The sequence below is a fragment of the Microtus oregoni genome, unplaced genomic scaffold (assembly GCF_018167655.1).
Source record: "Microtus oregoni isolate MIOR12 unplaced genomic scaffold, Mior012 000048F_ref0000485, whole genome shotgun sequence".
NCBI lineage: Eukaryota > Metazoa > Chordata > Mammalia > Rodentia > Cricetidae > Microtus > Microtus oregoni.
In genome coordinates this window covers 15306553-15327657 of record NW_024543222.1, presented here as the reverse complement: position 1 = coordinate 15327657, position 21105 = coordinate 15306553, and the positions used below count along the sequence as shown (strand labels likewise).

The 21105-nt window shown below is 38.7% G+C and overlaps 1 protein-coding gene across 8 annotated transcripts in view; it reads right to left on the bottom strand.

Moving 5' to 3' along the window:
- Positions 1-1094: 1094 nt before the first annotated feature.
- Positions 1095-21105, bottom strand: part of Cdc27 (cell division cycle 27) — a 56088-nt gene continuing 36077 nt past the window's right edge. For 7 of the 8 annotated variants that reach the window (XM_041635777.1, XM_041635778.1, XM_041635780.1 and 4 more), the window contains 6 exons: positions 20888-21096; positions 11432-11549; positions 9144-9272; positions 6242-6316; positions 5471-5627; positions 1095-3991 (listed from right to left, as the gene is read on the bottom strand). In XM_041635777.1, coding sequence (XP_041491711.1) covers positions 3909-3991; positions 5471-5627; positions 6242-6316; positions 9144-9272; positions 11432-11549; positions 20888-21096 — 771 coding nt within the window. In that variant the 3' untranslated portion in view covers positions 1095-3908. Of the gene's footprint in view, positions 3992-5470; positions 5628-6241; positions 6317-9143; positions 9273-11431; positions 11550-20887; positions 21097-21105 lie in introns of those variants that run through there. The other variant, XM_041635784.1, reaches the window with a different exon arrangement.

Here is a 21105-nt window from a genome sequence, read left to right as displayed (position 1 = left end):
GCACCTTACAGGTACATACATCATGGCCAGTGAGCACTTTGCAGGTACATACACCATGGCCAGTGAGCACCTTACAGGTATATACACCATGGCCAGTGAGCACCTTGCAGGTACATACATACATCATGGCCAGTGAGCACCTTACAGGTATATACACCATGGCCAGTGAGCACCTTGCAGGTACATACATCATGGCCAGTGAGCACCTTACAGGTACATACATCAGGACTAATTTACTCAGTGCTGGGGACTCAATCCAGCCTTTGGAGATAGGCAAATGTCCCTAGACTTTATTTTTGGCAGTACTGAGAACTTGGGGCTTTATGAAGGCAAATGAGGCAAGAGCTCTCCCACTGAGCTATATCTTCAGCCCAAATCTTGATTTGTGTCTGTGTGTGCTGGTGGAGGCTGGAGGTCAGTATCAGGATAGACTTCAATTACTTAGCTCCATTTCATAAGATAGTATTTCTTTGAAATTGGAATTCATTGAATGGGCTGGACTGACGGGCTGGCCAGGATCCTCTCACCAGCTTCCACAGTGCTGGAATTACAGTCACGTAACATCTTGCCCAGCTTTTTATAGGGCTCTAGCTGCAGATCTAAACTAGGCTTCATTCAGCTTTACTAACTGAACCCCTCCCCCCACACCTTAAATTTAAGACAGTGTTACTCTGTAGCCAAGACTAGCTTTGAGCACAGCTCACGCCTCAATCTCCAAGCACTGAGATTACATATGAGCCGCCATGCCCAGCTTCAGACTTTAAATTGTAACACAAATGCTCTGTGTCCCAAGGGGACTTCAGAAATGACATCTCTGAAGAATGACCTGCAAGGTTGCAGCTGCTAATAGAGAGGTTCTGCAGTTTGAAAATAATATATTCTAAAAATTACCATTGTTTTTATCATAATATTTATTTTGAAATTCCAAATAATACTAAAAAGGGTATGAACTTTAATATAGATATATATTAAAAAGAGTGTAAGTAAAAACTAGAGAAACATTGTCCCAGCTCTGGCAGAACATGACACCGACTTTCGTCACTGCACCGCTGTGACTCAGGATCAGATGCGGATGCACAGCTTTAACACTTTGATTATAAATTGCTTTCAAAAGTAATTTATTTGGACTTTCCATATCCTTTAATGAACTGTAAATATATTAACAGAAAAGACTTTCCCCCCAAAGACTATACAATTTCTGAAATAAGTCAGGAAAAGCAAAAAGGAGACACAAAAGTACATTGTTTCAATGCAAATAGAACACACACATCACACCCACACTTGCATTTCCCAAAGAAAATGGGCGGTCCGTTATCTGTTTCAGCCAAGACCTATACCGTACTCTGGCTAATCAGAGACTTTCAAACTTTTTTTTTTTTTTCAAAGAGAGTGTTTTAATAGACTAAACACTGGTCACCACTGAGTTTTGTTTAAGGTACAACAGCAGCATGGTTCAAATGTTACTTGCAGTTCTTGGATAAAATAAAAATTTTAAGTAACGAAATACAGAAAGAGTTAAGAGACCACCTTTCATTGTTTTGAGTACCATCTGTTCTCCTGAAAAAATATTCTAACCTTCTAAAATCCTGGTGTGATAACCATTTCCACAGGAAAAGGAAATCCAATGCTCTAACATACTCTGGGCGAGAGTGTGGATTTATATGTGCACGTATGTGTAGGTGTGGAGAAAGGACAGCGAAGTACTTAGTATTCTTAATTCCCTTCAATGCACTGTCTGAAATTTAAAACAAACATCTGGCTTACCAAAGTGTGTTTCTGGTTGTTTGATCCCCATTCTTTGACAAGAAAAAAAACAAAATTAAAAAACCCAGAAAAAGACAGAAAGAAAAAGAATCCTAAGAAAAGTGGCTACTGTGTGGAAATAACGCTTTGACACTGAAATGTTAAAAGCAGGTGTGAGGAACCATGGAAGCTGGCCAAAGTGTTTGCGACTGTCTCTTGAGCCAGCCACTGTCACTGGCCCTCTATCCTTTGTCTCAGAATTCAGTACCAGAAAGTCCTCTGGCACAGGACCGAAGTTCCCACTAAAAACAAGGTAATTACACTTCAAATTAAGTTCTGCCCTTAGCTTTCTCTAGTTCTGCAACAGAACTCAGGGGAAATTTTTCTATGAAATGCTAGATCTGATAATGTAATATATTTATGTATATAGCTGGCGTATGATTTGCTAATTAAAAAATAAATGACAATTAAACTTTCCATAACTAATGAATACTATGTTAGAATGGAAGTGCTAGCCTTTGGGAATTTTTCATGGTATTCACTCATTCCCAACTTTTCCTTTTCCTCATAAATTATTTCTTTGTAGACAATACACACACATAGATTCAGGCAGGAAATTATATTAAAGGCTCCTCTGGCACCTAATACCTAATCCAAGACTCTGACTTGAATTAATAATGGTATCTAATTCACATCTGGATGAGAAGATTATGTAACTGATAGGAAATGACCGAGTCTACAGGCTAAGACATTTTTTCACATCTTTGTAATCCACCTTATTTCACAGCTCGACTATCAACTACAAGTAACCAGTGGGTTAAGGTTCCTTCATCAAATTATCCAAAATAATAACTATAGGCCTGTAACTCATAAGAAACTGTAATTTGTTATATTCTGACATTGGCACTTAATAAAATGTTAACTAAGGTTTCTCTAAAATTTTAAATACATTACAATAAAGGAGATACACAATTTAAGACTTCTTAAATCTGTTACTGTGAAATTCCAATAATTCCCGTTTTATATGCATAATTAGATCTTTAAAACTGTGGTCATTCCCCAAACACAACAACCCATATTATGATGAACTCAGGAAAGAATCTGTCTTGTTCTAAAGAAACTTTCCCTAGGCTACAGCTTCTGGTGACTCACACTACTGACAAGGACATGAAGCGAGAGCTGAAAAGAATGCAACTGACCTCACAAAGGCCACCACACATTCCTGCACTCTATTTTCATCCCAAGAGAAGACGCAGACTCACGTTAGGTACAACTCCAATTAAGGCTTCTCTACCACCATCTCCAGTCTCTCTGCTGGTCTCATACTGGTTCTTCTAATAAACCTAAGTGGTTAAGGGCCTGGTTTTGGCTTTTCACCAGGGAACCACTCCATCATCTGTGAATGTTAAAGGCGATCCCACAGAGCTCAAAGAGAAGAGGCAATATCTTAAGACCAACTTTAAAAGTTTGCAATACCAAGACAACAATGATCAACACTTTGAAGATGAATAAATTAGAATTCTTGGTTAGACATTAAAGCATTCTTGCCAAGAATAAGTGTACACTGTATGGAGGGATATTTGACTCCTACATACGAGTCCCAATAGGCCCATGACATTTGCTTATAGGAGACACTCCAAGCTTAAGGTAAGTTATGTTCCTTGGCAATGAACTTACTCTGTTATAGGCATTGTCTTTTATTGTTCCATCTGGCACTTGCTAACACCATTCTCGAAGAACCTAAAAATGAAGGTCAGTCACTCTGTTTATCAGGAACAGAACCAAATAAAAAACAGAATTTTGGAAGAATGACCAGAAGTTCTGGTTCATCACCATTTCCATATCTAATGGTTCCTTCAAGATAAAACATAACTCTTCCTTCCATGATAGCTTCTCAACTAAGGGAGACTAAAGAAAAAAAGAAAAAGTTCCCACCCTTCCCCCCAAATTGTCATTCATACTGGTAAAAGAGCCAGTCTTGTTAGCAGCTAAATATTGCACTGCCTTTCATTCTGTGTAGTCAGGGTCCAATGAAAGTGGCACACTCTTGGTCTGATGATGAACGATGACAATGCCGGCTCGAGAGTTAAGACTCAGTATATGGAGGGACAAGAGACGTGTCAGCAGTTGCCATACATCCAACACTAAAGTCTCATTTCCAGAACTTAAAATTCATCACTTTCAGCTGCATGAAGCTGGGTGTCATCTGCGTCTGTCATGCTGCTCTCCTGGGATTCATCTGTTCCCACTATAAAAACAGAACAAAAACGAAGTGTGGGACAACTACTTCTTAGTGGTTCATGAAAATACGGAAAATTTCATTACATTCAGAGATGAGACCCCATAGACCATAAAACTACTAATGCTACCTAATAAAACACAGACACACCCCTGGTTTCAAGACAAGGTTCCTCTGTTTAGTCGTGGCTGTCAAGGAACTCACTTGGTAGATCAAGCTGGCCTTGAACTCAAGAGATCCACCTGCCTCTAACTCCCCAGTGCTGAGATTAATGACATAATGACATGTGCCACTAGGCCCAGCTTCAAGTTCTATATTGTATGGCATGCCTGGAAGTTAAACTTACTGTATTTAACTTTTTAAAATAATGACTAGTTGTTCTTTGGGCTCAACTTGAACTTACTGTGTAGCCAGGGGTGACTTCTGATGCTCCTCCTGCACTCACCTGCTGTGTTAGGATTATATACATGAGCAGCGCAATATGGGCTGTATAAAGTTCTGGGATCAAACCCACGGCCTTGTCCATACTATAGACAAGAACTTGACCAACAGAACAACTTTCTAGCCTCCCCCCACTTTCCAATTAACCCCGTATTCCTACCCTAGGAGTTAGAAATAGCTCTGCAATTTAAAAACAGCTACAGCAGCGATGTAGGAAGTCTTTCTGTATTTCAGTTGCTTTTATTGGTTAATTAATAAAGAAAGAAGCTGCTTTGACCTGTGATAGGGTATAATAGAGCTAGGTGAGGAAGACTGAACTGAATGCTGGAAGGAAAAAGGCGGAGTCAGGGAGAAGCTAAGGAGCCACCAGAGGAGAAAGGTGCAAGATGTTAGCTGGAAACTTGCCGGTAGGCCACAACCCTCATGGTAAAATATAAAATAATAGAAATGGGTTAACCAAAGATATAAGAGCTAGCTAGAAATATGCTTAAGCTATTGGCTAAACAATACTGCAATATAGTTTCTGTGTGATTATTTTTGGGAGTTTGAGCGGCTGGAAAATGAATGAGCAGCTTCCCACAACATAGCAGCAATATCAAAACAAGCTAACATCTCTGCTAACTCCTAACTGACTAACTTTATGGACAATCCCTGATAGCACACAGAAACATGGAGTAGAACCTTCAGTTTACAAGAGCGGTACTGGGATAATAAAATTTTACTTAAAGATGTTCACTAAGTTTTATCAAGAAATTTCCAATTCTTTCTATTAAAACACATAAATATTTGTAAATATGCACTCTATTACACATCTAGTTTTTTTGATTTTCCTAGGACTGCTACTGTAGAGCCGATGTTCAAAGTCACTAATCTAAGAACTAGTTACTTGATAGTAAATGAACTCTGGTATTACACCATCATAATTAATTTCTCCCAAATTTCTTTTTCTATAAAGAAAACGCTGCCATTAGGAAAATAAAAAAGCAGCCCACAGGTTCTGCACAGGGTAACTTTCTGAACACTATGGAGCTTACGTATGATACTCACTGATCTGTTCCTCTTGGGTTATTGGTTCCTCATCATCTGGAAGGTAGCGTTTGTCAATTGCCTCTTTAATCTGGTTATTAGCTCCTTTAGGATCTAAATCCATAGCCCAAGAGAAATTCATCAAGGCAAGGTGAGTTTGACCCAACTTCTTGTAAACCTACAAAGAGACAGTGGCACTTCATGTCTCAAATGAAATTTATGAAAACATAAATTGAGCTCCTGACATCTGAACTCCAAGTCCATTCAGGTGGGGAGGATGCTTTTATCCCACAGACGATTTCACATTAGCATCTAAGTGCTTTTCCTTATATCATCAGGTATTATGTTCAGAATTCCTTGCTCTGTTTCTCATGTAGGGAAGAGCAGAACATTAACAACTGGAAGGAAGACTATAAGAGCTCCATGTCTGGTGTTCCGAGACACGATGTCTGTCCACGGACAGTCCTGGCTGGCTTTGAACTGGAGCAGTCCTCTGCCATAGCACCTAACTGCTGGGATTACAGCACCATGCCCACCTACAATATCATCTATTTTTATTGGTTTTTCGAAGTAGGGTTTCTCTGTGTAATAGGCTCTGGCTGTCTTAAAACTCATGCTGTATCCCAGGCTGACCTCAAACTCAGAGATCTGCCTGTCTCCCCAGTGCTGGGATGAAAGGCATGTGCTGGCAAAAAAAAAAAAAAAAAAAATCCTATCTTTAAAAAAAGGAAAGAAAAGGAATTTATTGTTTGTTACAAAGTTGGAGCATAAGACCAAAGCCCACATTTTTACCTTTCCTATTAAGAAGTAAACGAGGGATTCTTTGGGGACAATCTGTTTCAGTTCTTCAAGTTCTTGTAAAGCAGACTGAAAAAAACAAAGAGAAAACTTATGAGGAAAATTAAAATTCTACAGTGCTGACTGACCAAGTGTAGTCAGATTCCCAATCCTAAGAGTGTGCACTTTGTGTTGCATTAATTTCTCACTGTGGTAAAAATAAAATGCATAAAAATTATATGAGACTAAGAGATGGCAGGCATTCATCAGACAAAAATCGGAATCCTACATATACCACATTGCTTAGAGATGCGAGAGCTGATAATCCTGGCTTCTGAAAGAAGAAATAATCACACGTCTGAAACATGGGAAAGGACTGTGAACACAAGGCTTCAGAAATAATCACATGTCTGAAACATGGGAAAGGACCATGAACACAAGGCTTCAGAAATAATCACATGTCTGAAACATGGGAAAGGACCGTGAACACAAGGCTTCAGAAATAATCACATGTCTGAAACATGGGAAAGGACCGTGAACACAAGGCTTCAGAAATAATCTCATGTCTGAAATATGGGAAAGGACTGTGAACACAAGGCTTCAGAAAGTTGTCCCCAGACCTCCACGTGTACACACACCCCTCCCTCATATAAAGGACAAGTAAATGTGAATCCCTCCCCCCCAAGATGGCTTCTTCTCTGTGTAACTTTGGTTGTCCTGGAACTGGCTCTGTAAACCAGGCTGGCCTTGAAATCACAGAGATCTGCCTGCCTCTGCCTCCCAAGTGCTGGGATTAAAGGTGTGCACTACCACTAGGTTCTACATTTTTTAAAAAGTACTTACTAAGTCATCTTTATAACAGACAGCCCTGCCTGGGATACAGCTCAGTGGTATAGCCTGTGTCCATCTTGGGGCAACCCAAGGTTTAATTCCCAACACTGAAGAGATGGGCTGTGTGTGTGTTTTGTGGGGGTGGGGTGTGTTAAGACAGACTCTATTGTAAACAGTAGAAGCAATCAGGGCAACTAAGTGAAACCTAGTTAAATAAAAGTACTACCCATTCTCTATGAACAATGGATATGTTTTTTTAAAAAAAAATATTTATTTATTATGTATACAATATTCTGTCTGTGTGTATGCTTGCAGGCCAGAAGAGGGCATCAGACCCCATTATAGATGGTTGTGAGCCACCATGTGGTTGCTGGGAATTGAACTCAGGACCTTTGGAAGAGCAGGCAATGCTCTTAACCTCTGAGCCATCTCTCCAGCCCCTGAATATGTTTTTGAAAAAAAAAAAAAAGTAGAAAGTTAGCATCATGGTATACTCCTACAATCCCAGTAGTCAGAAGGCAGAGGCATGAGGATCCTGAGTTTGAGGTCAGACTAAGCTGTTAACAAGACCTTGTTTAAAATTAAAAGCTGGGAGTAGCTAGCTCCAGAGAACTGGACATCTTTGGTCTCTGAGGGCCCCTACATTCAAGAACATATACCCACATACAGATACAGACCCCTGCACATAATTTAAAAAATTATACACGTTGTATCAACGTTCAAGAGGATTCTTGCTTTTTTTTTTTAAAGCCCTCTTTGTGCCAAAACAAAATATAACTTAGGTTAAAAAAAAAAAATTCCAGGGGAAATAGTTTAGTTTTTTTTTTTTTTTGAGACAAAGCCTTATGTAGTTCAGGCTGGCCTCAATCTCTATATATACAGCTGAACTCTTGACCCTCCTCCTGCCTTACACTCTTGAGAGTACTAGGATTCAGTAGTATCTCACCATAACTGGTTCCGTTAATATATAAATATTAACAGAGGATTAAGTGAAGAACACAAGTTGCAGAACAATATGCAATATATATAGCTGTCATCATTATGATTGAATTTTTCAGAAAAAAATTTCATCTCACTTCATGTCTCTTTTCTCTCTTAGTTTTCCTGATATTTATCTTCCCATACTTCTAGGGTACTAAGTTGGAAGTCCCTAAAGCAGAAAATGTGACTGCATTATTTACCACTGTTTTCCTAGAAAGGCAGCAGGTACTCAATACACATTTTTTCCTCCCCCTTTTTGAAGAAGTAGATTCCACCCAGGCCTCATGCATTCTGTTCACAGCCCCAGCGTAATCATGACCGTTGCAGTGATTCACCAGCCACTCTCCCCCGCCCTCAGTCCTAAAAGGGGGACGCTCCGGTCTCTCTAAGATAATCCCTTGATGTACAAAGAGCCTTTCTAGACATGGAATTCTAACACATTTCTGAATCTAGGGGTATTTCTACTTATTCTTTTTTTTTTCTGAGACAAAATTTCATTCTGTAGCTTAAAATATACTGCAATATTCTGTAGCTAGAGTAGAGCTAGTGGCAATTCTCGTAAGTACTAGGAGTAGTTCATGCAATAATAATATGAAACTAAGAACCCCCTCAACAGCTTTTAAAAACAGATAAGAGTTTAAAAAAAATCAAATCATCAATAACACCTAGGCTCTTAAAAATGTTTGTTTATTATTGATTGATTAATTGATTGATTGAGGCAACGTCTCTCTATGCACCTCTGGCCTATCCTGGAACTTGATATGCAGGCCAGGTTGGCTTTGTAGTTTTTTTTTTTTTGTGTGTGTGTGTGTGTTTTTTTTTGTTTAAATATTTACTTATTATGTATTTACTTTATTATGTATACAATATTCTGTCTGTGTATATGCCTGCAGGCCAGAAGAGGGCACCAGACCCCATTACAGATGGTTGTGAGCCACCATGTGGTTGCTGGGAATTGAACTCAGGACCTTTAGAAGAGCAGGCAATGCTCTTAACCTCTGAGCCATCTCTCGAGCCCCTGTAGTTTGTTTTTGTTTTGTTTCGTTGTTTTTGTTTTTTTTAAAAAGATACAATACAAAGTAGAAGAAACAGATATAAATTTTACCTTGTATTTTTCATTTGCAAATAAAACTGAGGCTCTGTGAAATTTGCATAGAGGGTTCTTGGGATCAATAACAATGGCTTTGTTTAGGGTATCCAAAGCCTTCTCCGATTTTTTGAGTGCATGCTGAACCTATAAGGAATAAAGTAAAAAAGAAAGGTAAGAAGCAAATAACATAATTCAAAGCATTATCAAGAATAAAACTTTTAAGCCGGGCGGTGGTGGCGTACGCCTTTAATCCCAGCACTTGGGAGGCAGAGGCAGGCGGATCTCTGTGAGTTCGAGACCAGCCTGGTCTACAAGAGCTAGTTCCAGGACAGGCTCCAAAACCACAGAGAAACCCTGTCTCGAAAAAACAAAAAAAACAAAAACAAAAAAAAAAAAACAAAAAAAGAATAAAACTTTTAAAGAGATGAGGCTATAGTCTAATTAGATTGTCTGCTGGGTTTAAGTTGACTAAGTAACTCATTACTAACTGTGGTAGTTGGAATGAGGATGACCCCTGGAGGGCTCATATGTTTGAATACTTGGTCCCTAGTTGGCAGGCTGTTTGGATAGGATTAGGAAGCATGGTCTTGCTGAAGAAGGTGTGTCGTCACTAAGGGCAGGTTCTGAGGTTTTAAAAGCCCAGTGTTCCCTTGTTCCTTTGCCCCACCATCATGAAGTTTAGCCCTCTGAAACTGTAAGCCAAATTAAATGCTTTCAAAACTGCCGTGGTCATGATGTACCACAGCAACAGAAAAATAACTAAGACACTGAATGATTAACAGATATCTCTAATTCTCTTCTAAGTCCAGCGATTGCTCAATTATAAAGATAGCACACTGAGGGCCAGAAAAACTGACTGGTTGGTAAAGACCTTGATCTTAGTTCAATCCCCAGAACCCACTAACTCATGTAAGGTAGAAGAATGAACCAATTCTACTGTCCTGTAACTCCCTCCCAGTAACAACAACAACAATTATTTAAAAAGCACCCTGAACTCCAGAGATATTAAATAATACTCTATAAGAAAAAAACCTAGGTACTCAGACCCCTAAACCTACCACAGTGTGCCTATGATAATAATCATAATTCAATATCTTAAAAAAGATGTATTTTGAATTATGCATACATGTGTGTATGTGTATGTGCACATGCACATGCGTGCTGGTGCCTGCGGAAGTCAGGGGCCCGCAGATTCTCTGGAGCTGGAATTACAGGTGGTTGCAGGCTGTTCAAAGCAGATGCTAGGTACCAAACCCGGGTCCTCTGCATAACCACTTCTCCAGACCTATGATTTGAGCTTCACAGCAGATAATTACCATGAAGTCTAAAAGGAAGTATAACTTGGTTTTACCCTTCAGAAGAAAAGCATTTATCATTTATGCAGGCAACATTTCTAAAGGCTTATTATGATCCTCTAAAGATTAAGCTATGTTCAAAGGAATTGTTCTTAAATCCCGTGTCACTCAATTATCCCTTATAGTCTGGGCTACATAAAACCGTCTCAGGAGAAACAAAACAGATGTCTGGAGATATGGCTTAGTAGTTAAAAGTGCTCTTGTCTAGGTGCAGAGTTTGTTCACTTCCCAGTACCCATGTCAGGTGGTCTACAACTGCCTATAACTTCAGCGTCAGGAGATCTGATGACTTTCTTTGGTCTCTCTGGGCATTTGCAGACAAGCAGACATATCTGATAATACACATTAAAAAAAAATTGAGAGGGGGTTCAGCCCTAGCTGTCCTGGAACTAGCTCTGTAGACCAGGGTGGCCTTGAACTCAAGAGATCCACCTGCCTCTGCCTCCCGTGTGCTGAGATTAAAGGCACATACCATCACTGCCTGGCTAAAAATAAAGTAACTCTTAAATAACAACAAAAAAACATCACTTGAGTCACAAATATATAAAAAACAAACAAAACAGAAAAAGTATACAAACACAGGGATCCCCCCCACCCCCAACCCTTCCTCTCTGGAGATAGTCCAAACTGGCCTTCAACTTCATTCATAGCTGAGAATGACTTTGAACTTGTGATCCACCTGTTTCTACCTCCAGAAAGTGTTAAGATTCTAACTGTGAGCCATGCTCAGCTTTTTTCAGTGCTAGAGACCAAATCTATAGCACCCGAGCTACACCCTCAGGCCCACAAAGCATTTATTCATGAAAATCAAAAGGTGAGTTATAGCTATAAAAGACTGAGATACTGATTCATGGACAAAAAAAGCCCAGTTTTCATAATAACCATTATTAAGTCACTTAAAGTATTTTATAAGGGAGGTAAGAGAGCTGTGTTTACAATGTTACTTACTACTCCAATGTGGCAAAGTAAGACTGAACTCTGAGGGTTGATATCAAGTGCTTTCTGGAAGTGCATTTCTGCAAGGCTGAACTTCTCTTGCTTATAATAAATCATTCCTAAACCATACCTGAAATTGTAAAAAAACACAATTTAAAAAACATATTTTTTGGCTAGTTTATTAATCCAACTATCAACAGAACACATATGGTACCTGACATTTTAATACACAATGGAAAAATAATGTTAAGTTTTATGGAGAGACAAAAAGTATTAGTCATAATAAAAGTCACTGAAGCCTTTTAGAAGACACATTTTAATAATAAATTAACCCAACAGGTAGAACTATGATCATGGAGGAAAAGTAAGCCGTATCCTTATACTCACTAATCTCGACTTAACCATTAATTCCTGCAGTGTGATGTGTGTGGCAAACATTTTGCTAAACTGCCCCCATCCCTAAGAGAGGGCTTCTCTGTGTAGTCCTGGCTGTCGGGGAACTCACTATGTAGACCAGGCTGGTCTTGAACTCAGAGATCCTCAGTTTCCCTAGTGCTGGGATTAAAGGTGTGCACCACCACCTACATTGTTCTTTTTAGGTACCTGTACCGGCCTTGAATTCCTGGCTCAAGTAATCTTCCTATCTTAGCCTCCCAAGCAGCTGGTAAATAACTGCATGTGTCACAATGTCTGGTTCTAGTAAATTCAACCTCCTTTTTCTCTAAGTCACATTTTATATGTGTAACAACTGTTTATATAACAATACAATTTACACATTAAGCAATACTTTAATAGAATGATTTAAACAAAAGAAAAAAGTAGAGGGGAAACTGCATGTTAGAAAAGCCTTTCTTCCAGAATAGTTCAAAAAGAAAGACCAGGTTTGCATAATCACTGTCATGAAGGAATAACACATGTTGAATTCTTTTGAAATGTAAAAATGGTTCTTAGTATATCAGTGCAAAAAAAGTTGAATTCACACATCTGTGGTGATGTACTCTAACAAATATAGCTTGCCTAAAGATCAGAGGGCGGAGCTAGCCACGAGTTAACCATAGAGGTCTGGATGTCTATACAGACAGGAAGTGATATGACTGGGCAGAGAGAGGAATATAAGGCAAGAGGAGATGGAAGGTTAACAAGAGTTGGGTGTGGCTGCTCCTCTCTCTAATCTTTTATTTTTATTTTATTTTTGGTTTTTCGAGACAGGGTTTCTCTGTGGTTTTGGAGCCTGTCCTGGAACTAGCTCTGTAGACCAGGCTGGTCTCGAACTCACAGAGATCCGCCTGCCTCTGCCTCCCAAGTGCTGGGATTAAAGGCGTGCGCCACCACCGCCCGGCTCTCTAATCTTTTAGCATCTACCTCAATATCTGGCTCCGGGTTTTTATTATTAAGACCAATTAGAATTTGTGCAACAATTGGTACCCAACTTTATAGCACAAATTCGTGAAAAAGCCACTTGCCTGTTGTCTCTGTAGTCACTGGCACAAGCAGGAGCTTCCACCAGTCACCATCTCTGTATGATTACACAATGAATGGTTTAAAATTAGAACAACTAAATGAAGGGATAATCAGTTTAACTGAGATTGATATGTTAATTATCATTTTGATAATTGGTCTGATAATTCTCTAAAAATGTTGGTTGATATGAGTGCCAAGATACAGGCCTTAGAAAAACTTATTGAAACAGATCATAGAGATATTCAGATTCAGACAGAGGAATTTAATATAGAACTAATTTCAGTGCTATGTCATAAGATTAGGTTGTTCTTAAACAAACATCTTTAATTTATCCAGTCACCTTACAAAAACAACTGCCAAATGATAGATATCCCCAAGACTATGCAAGAGTTGAATGGACTCCTGTGAAAATGTTGTATTTAAGGAGACTCAAGGAAGCAATAGTCTCATGTGGCATGCATTCACCTTTCGTGAAGCAAGCATTCCTCAAGACTGGAGAGACACAGTTACAGCAGTTTTGGAGTTTGGTCCTCAGTTACAATGGGGGACCTGGTAGAAAGATGAGGCTAAGACTATTGAACTAGAGGTATGGAAATATTCCAAGACCAACTTCTTGGAGAGGGATATTATGCGGATGTACAAAGACAATCTCTATATGATGGCCACACTAGCTTTGAATGTTTCGGACAGAACTGAAAAAAAAAATAGGAAAGAAAATTGAGTCATTTACTAAGGTTATAAAGGACCCAAAGGAAACCCTCACAGATTTCTTACAATGACTGACTTCAGCATTAAATAGAATGATACAAAATTCAGAAGGTCAACAAATAATAATTGAATCTCTGGCTTTTGAAAATACTAATGCACAATGCAAAAGGGTAATTAGGCCATTAAAGGCAAGATCAGCACCTTAGAGTAATGAACCCGGAATATAATCAATATTGAATCAACCAAATTCAGTTGAGTTGTTTTCTGTAACTGTGAAGGAAACTCTTTTCCAGAGCAATGAAAGAACCTACTGCCCTAATATAAGAAACCATACTGCTTTGGATGATAGAACAACTGTAGAAGAGAGAACAAAAAAATCAGGAGAAACCATAAAGCAAATACCCTGGCAAACTTCTATAAGTGAACAAAGACCAAAATTAAAAATATGAATAAAAGAAATTGTCATTGAAGGTCTTGTAGACATAGGTGTGGATGTAACAATAATTCCATCAGAATCTTGGCATCAAAATTGGCCTCTTCAGGAACTAAATGTTCAGTTTTTACAAACTGGAACTTTAACTCAGGTAAAAGGCACAAGATATGTTGAATATATAGGGTCAGAAGGACAGAGAAGAAAATTAAGCCATATGTGGCTAACAAAGCAAAGAATTTATGGGGATGTGATTTGTTACATTAATGGAATGCTCAGATTAATCTCAGAAGCAAACCATAAATTAACAAATATTTCTGGGAAAAATATTAGAAGGTATTATAAACAACAGTCACCGACCATAGGCTGTACAAGTGGGCACAACAGCTGCCGATCTTTCAAAGATACCGAGACAGCTCCGTCTTTAAATGGTTGACAGACAAACCTGTACAGATTACACAATGGCCTTTAACAACAGAGAAACTGCAGGCTTTAGAACAGCTGGTACTGGAGCAACTAGATGCTCAGCATATTGAAGAATCAACCAGCCCTTGGAATTCTCCTGTATTTGTTGTTAAAAAGAAATCTGGAAAATGGAGAATGGTAACAGATCTAAGAGCTGTTAATAAGGTGATCCAGCCAATGGGCTCTCCATAGTCTGGCATTCCTGTGCGTTCTTTTTTTTTTTTTTTTGAATTTTCGAGACAGGATTTCTCCGTAGCTTTTTTGGTTCCTATCCTGGAACTGGCTCTTGTAGACCAGGCTGGCCTTGAACTCGCAGAGATCCACCTGCCTCTGCCTCCCGAGTGCTGGGATTAAAGGTGTGCGCCACCACCGCCCGGTCTGTGCGTTCTTTATTGCCTAAAAAATGGCCTCTTATAGTGCTTATTTAAAAGATTATTTCTTGGGGGCTGGAGAGATAGCTTAGAGGTTAAGAGCATTGCCTGCTCTTCCAAAGGTCCTGAGTTCAATTCCCAGCAACCACATGGTGGCTCACAATCATCTGGAATGGGGCCTGGTGCCCTCTTCTGGCCTGCAGACATACACACAGACAGAATATTGTATACATAATAAATAAATAAAATATTAAAAAAAAAGATTATTTCTTCCCTATATATTTATAAGAAAAAGACAGAAATTTGTCTTCACTGTGCCTACTTATAGTAATTCTCAGTCTGCCAGGAGATATCAATGGAAGATTCTCCCACAGGGAATGTTAAATAGTACCATCCTGTGCCAATATTTTGTATGTCAGTGACTGGAAATGATACGTAAGCAATTTCCTCAATCTATAGATTACCATTACATGGATGACATTTTACTAGCTGGTTGAAATGTAGGTATTTTAGAAAGAATGTTTGAAGAAGAAAATTTTACCTTGCTGGAGCTTACAAAGAGAAGATTCTATTAATTATTTAGGACATAAAATAGGTCTACAAAAACTTAGACCCTAAAAGGTCCAAATTCCGATCAACTGCAGAGTCTTAATAACTTTCAAAGATTGCTGGAGACATTTCCTATCTAGAGCCTACTATTGGGGTAAATCCGGATAAACTGAGTAATTTGTTCACAACCTTAGACAGTGACAAGGACTTATGTTTCTGAGTTGATTCTAAAAGGAAAATTGGGACTTTGTCCATTAGCAGGAATATACCCAGCAGAAATTATAGTACCTTTGAATAATGATGAAATTGACAAATTATGGGCAGAAAGTGAACCTCAGCAAAGAGTTTCCAGTAATTTTTTCAGAGAGATTAACAATAGTATCAAAAAAGCAAGAGAACTCAACTTATAAAGAGAACTAGCTAGATCCTTTCTCGCACTGTATGGGGAATACCAATATTAGGAGCCCTTCCTTCTAAACTGATGCAAAGAAATCAGGAAAGGCAGGTTACAAATCAAAAATTTGAGTGAAGTGATCAAAGCCCTTATGATTCTGTCTAAAAATCAGAATTATATGCTATACCCAACAACGATTCCACAATGACTATAACACCACTAAGCTGACAAACATCACCTAAAGATTGGCTTTAAATTACAAATTGCTCAGCACAATATTGAGGTGGCTAGCTGAGATGATCCAGTCTCACAGACTACTCTTGCCAGGACTTCAGACAAACCCTGCAGTTTCCCATTACGAAGAGCTGGGCAACAAATGAAACAGCTACCTCTCCCAGGACTTGACAATTAACCCAATTTTTTCTTTTCAGGATCCTCTAAAGATGCCACTGCATCCAAACAGCAGGAAGTAATTTTAAGAACATGGCACCTGCATTTCCAAGAGGTGGGGTGGGTGGTTTTTGGCCTTTTATTGGGTTATGGATATTAGTCATTGTTTGGGGGTGTTGGTTACAAGTTGTTATTACTAATGATCAGGAAAAAAGCTGAACAAAGGAGTTTAGATTTAGGGTTCCTGTTTTAAAAAGAAAAAAATGAGGATATAGATATGATAGGATATAAGGGTAGATTATTGAGTCTACTCTGAAAAAAAGAGATATAGAAATAGAATAAAAAGGTTGATTATTGAATCTATTTTTACATCACAAAACTATCACTAGTTTTAAATACTTTACATTGATATGGATTATTGTATATTGATACAAATTAAGGTTATTTTTGTTAGAACATACTGTACATACATTCCTAACCTTGTTCAAGGTATTGAACTTATATAGCTCAATTAACAAGGAAACACAAATTTCTAGTCCTTGAAAGTTATTACCAACTATGTAGGATAATAATGCAGATTAGTAATTAGTCACCTATTACAATTGAACTTATAGTCATACCAGGTATGTTTCAAGATCAGACAGATATATAGACAGGTCATCTTCAAATATTTCAAAGATCTGTAGAATATGGCATTTAAGATCTTTAATGACATAGGTTCTTTTTTTTTTTTATTAATTTATGACAATGAGACATGTCTGTTCCTGGCAGCTCCAAACTATTTCAAATGATGGGTTATCGAAGAAACTCCATATGAAGTTTACTTTCTTTTAATTTATTTATTTATTAGGTATACAGTGTTCTGTCTGCATGTATGCCTGCAGGCCAGAAGAGGGTACCAGATCTCATTAGAGATGGGTGTGAACCACCATGTAGTTGCTGGGAACTGAACACAGGGACTCTGGAAGAACAGCCAGTGCTCTTAACTGCTGAGCCATCTCTCCAGCCCCTGGAGTTTATTTACTTTTTGTGTGGCAAAAGCAAGCCACCAGGCTAGAAAGTGCCCTTGCCTCGACTTCTGACAGAACGCTGTCCAAACTGGACAAGCAGGACACAAAGGAAAGGACTGCTGACCTCTGACAAGACAAGGAGGGACAGCCCTGTAGAACGTCCTGCTTCACAGAAAAGTCTGTCAGATATGCTAGGTCTGTAAACCAAAGACAGATGTCTCAATGCTGTAGAGGAACCTTGGGAGATTGTCCAGGCAGCCAGCTGTTTCTGCCATTTCTCACATTTTTTGGAAGTCACTTGTTGCACTTCCTGTTTACTCACGTAATATTATTACCTTCATGGGTCTCTAATGAAGTTGAAGATGTCACAGTTATAGTTATCCTTGTTATGAGATTCTGTAGGGAAATTCACTAAAGGGGTGTAATATGTATAAGGCATTGAGACATAAAAGGTTACTGTTAGGTTGGTAATCCAAGTTAGGATAGAATAAATTAGGTACAACATCTTGGGCTACCAAGATAGGATATGAAGTATTTTGTCTGAATTTGTCAATTGCTAAAGGACTAGACATTGTTGGTGTATTTATCACCTGTATATTGAATATAGTTATTGTACTTATTGTATATAATTTTTCTTATATTAGTTATAACCTTTTTTAAAATTTTAGACAAAAGAGAGCTGGAGAGATGGCTCAGAAGTTAAGAGCAATGGCTGCTCTTCCAGAGGACCCAAGTTCAATTCCCAGCAACCACATGGTGACTGGCTCACAACCATCTACAATGAGATCTGGTGCCCTCTTCTGGTTTTCAAGCATACATGCAGACAGAACACTGTATACACAATAAATAAATCTTTAAAAAAATTTTAGACAAAAAAGGGGAAATGTGTTTTTACTCTAACAAATAAAGCTTGCCTAAAGACTAAAGGGGAGAGCTAGCCACTAGTTAATAACAGAAGTCTGGAGGTCTGTACTGATAGATAGGAAGTCATATGGCTGGGTAGAGAGAGGAATTTAAGGTGGGAAGAGACAGGAGCTTGGTCCCTCTTTCGTCTGACGAGTTAGCAAGGTAAGAGTTGGCTGTGGCTTGCTCTTTTCTCTTATCTCTCAGCATTTATTCTGATATCTGGCTCCTGGTTTTTATTATTAAGACCAATCAGAACTCGTGCAAGACACAACCCCCCCCCCCAAAAAAAACCTTAAATGAAGTTGAAAATAAAAAACATTTAAGTGTTATATCTGCTTCTGTGACTCATGTATCCTTGTGCCTATATTTTGTCTATTTTTTCATCACCTCATGATCTTTCTTAATTTTTTGACTTTATCCACACTTACATGTTTACATATACAATACAGTATAGGCTAGGATATTATTTCTTTATGCTTTATTATTCGTAAATGCTTAACCTGTATACTATTTTATATTTATTTATTTTATTTTTTAAATATTTATCTATTTATTTATCTATTTATCTATCTATCTATCTATCTATCTATTTATTTATTTATACAGTATTCTGTCTGCTTGTATGCCTGCAGGCCAGAAGAGGGCACCAGACCTCATTACAGATGGTTGTGAGCCACCATGTGGTTGTTGGGAATTGAACTCAGGACCTTTGGAAGAGCAGGCAATGCTCTTAACCGCTGAGCCATCTCTCCAGCCCCCTATTTATTTATTTTTGAGAGTGCCTCCAATTCATGTTGCCAAGGATAATCCTGAACTTCATTTCTACTTCATCAGTACTGGGATTAAAGCATGAGCCACAAGGTCCAGTATATATAGTTCTGGGGACAGAACCCAGGGCTTTGTGCATGTAAGACAAGCATTTTATTAAGTGGGTTAAATTTTATCTCCCCTCCCTGACTTTATTTTGAGACAGAGTCTTGCTATGCAGCTCTGGTTAGTCTGGAATTTCCTATACAGAAAAAGCTAAGTAGTAGCCAGGTACATGCTACCATAACCAAGTTCTAATTAACTTTTTAAAAAGTGCAGCAGAGTAAAACGTTTCAATATTATGTCTATGTGCATGTGCCAAGGGACATATGTGAAGGTTAGAGGACTCCTTCTATCATGTGGGTCCCAAGAAATGGAATTTAGGTTACTACGCTTGTGTGGCAAGCACCTTGAGCCATCTTGTTGGTACTCTGTTAAATTTTTCCCCCCTCTCTTTTGAAACAAGGTTTCACCATGCAGCCCTTACTGGCCTAGAATTTACTAGACAAGCCAGGCTGGCATCAAACTCAGAGATCTGTCTGCTCTTCCCCCTGAGTACTGGGGATAAGACTATGCACCATTACTCTTGGCAATGTTAAATGCTTCCTCCCAGTGATTTATTTATTTGTATTTTATGTGTTTGAGTGTTTGTCTGAATGTTCATATGTACACCAAGTGTATTCCTAATGTACAAAAAAAAAAAAATCAGAAAAGATCATCAGAGCCCTTGGAACCTACAGCTACAGAAGGTTATGAACCATCATGTAGGTTCTGGGAATAGAACTCAGGTTCTCTGTAAAAGCAGCAAGTATCTCTTTAGCTCCAGGGTCCATGAAAGAGCCCACCTCAAAAAACAACATGTGTCACGCCACCTCCTGCAGAGTCTGTGTGATTTCTCATATAGGCTGTGGCACAAGTTTCAAGGAAGAGTGCCTGCAGAGAAGGTGTGTGTGCTTCCTGCACTGGAGCCCTTGCACTTTTGGCATTACCTGCTTATGTTCTAAGGAATGCAGTCTGGTTTCTTCTGGAAGGGAAAACATAAGTTTCCAGAGTCTACTGATGAGCCATTGCCATATACAGGGAGTATATGATGCTAATGGAGGAAGATGGGTTAACATTAAAGGAAAAAGGTTTTCAGGTTTAATCTGGTACTCAGTAAATGAAGAACAAAAGGCAAAGTTAACTAAGCAATTAAGACAGATTCAGCAAAGATGGGATAAGGATAGAAGAGAGAGATAAATGCCTGTAACGTCGAGACTGGTTTTGGGGAAGGATTGAAAAGGAGTTAGAAATGTGGAGGAGAAGGAAAGAAGAAGTTCTTCTGCATAGATTGCAGAAATATAAAAAGACCGTAGACTGTGTGACTGTTAACCACAACCGCTTGCCCTTAGCTCAAAATGCCATGAACTCATAGGCTAGATGAAGATTTATATCGAAACTAATGCCTAGCCACGTCTAGCATGACCAACCAACTCACACCAAGGACATCTGATGAAAATCTATCCTCATGTATTTGATACAATGATTCTAATAATAATCTGTAGCGCATGAAAAAACAATACATGTTGTAAGCAATCTTTCTGTATAAAGGATGAGCCTCATGCCTAATAAAGATACATTCAGATGCAATTCCTTTGAGTCTTGTGTCTGCTTGTCATTCGCTGACTTCTTACCCACCTATTCCTGAGACCCTGTCCCTTCTGTCACAGTGCCCCTGCTAAGCTGGTCTGTTGCACATAATACAAAAAACACATACAAGCATAACATCCATACATATAAAAAAGAAAAAAGCCACTAAGGGCTGGCAATGTGCTTGCTGCTGAGCCTAATCCACACAGTGGAAGAAGAAAACCAACTCTTGGATATTATGTTCTAACCTCCACATGTTTGCTGCAGCACACACACGGCATACATATACGCACACATGCAAACAAATGAAATCAAAATGATTCACTGAGACTTTGTCTTCACACTTACCATGCATTATAATGTCTAGGGTTTACTCTTATAGCATTTCGAAAACATGCTAAGGCTTTGTCTAGTTCCTCAGTTAACACAAACTCATGTCCTAATAGAGTATAGGCGTAAGCATAATTTGGATCAACCTGGATAGCTCTTTGGAAGAATTTAATTGCAATATCATGTTCCCGTTGCAGACTGAAACAATTTCCAGCAGCACACCAGGCCTGGTAAAA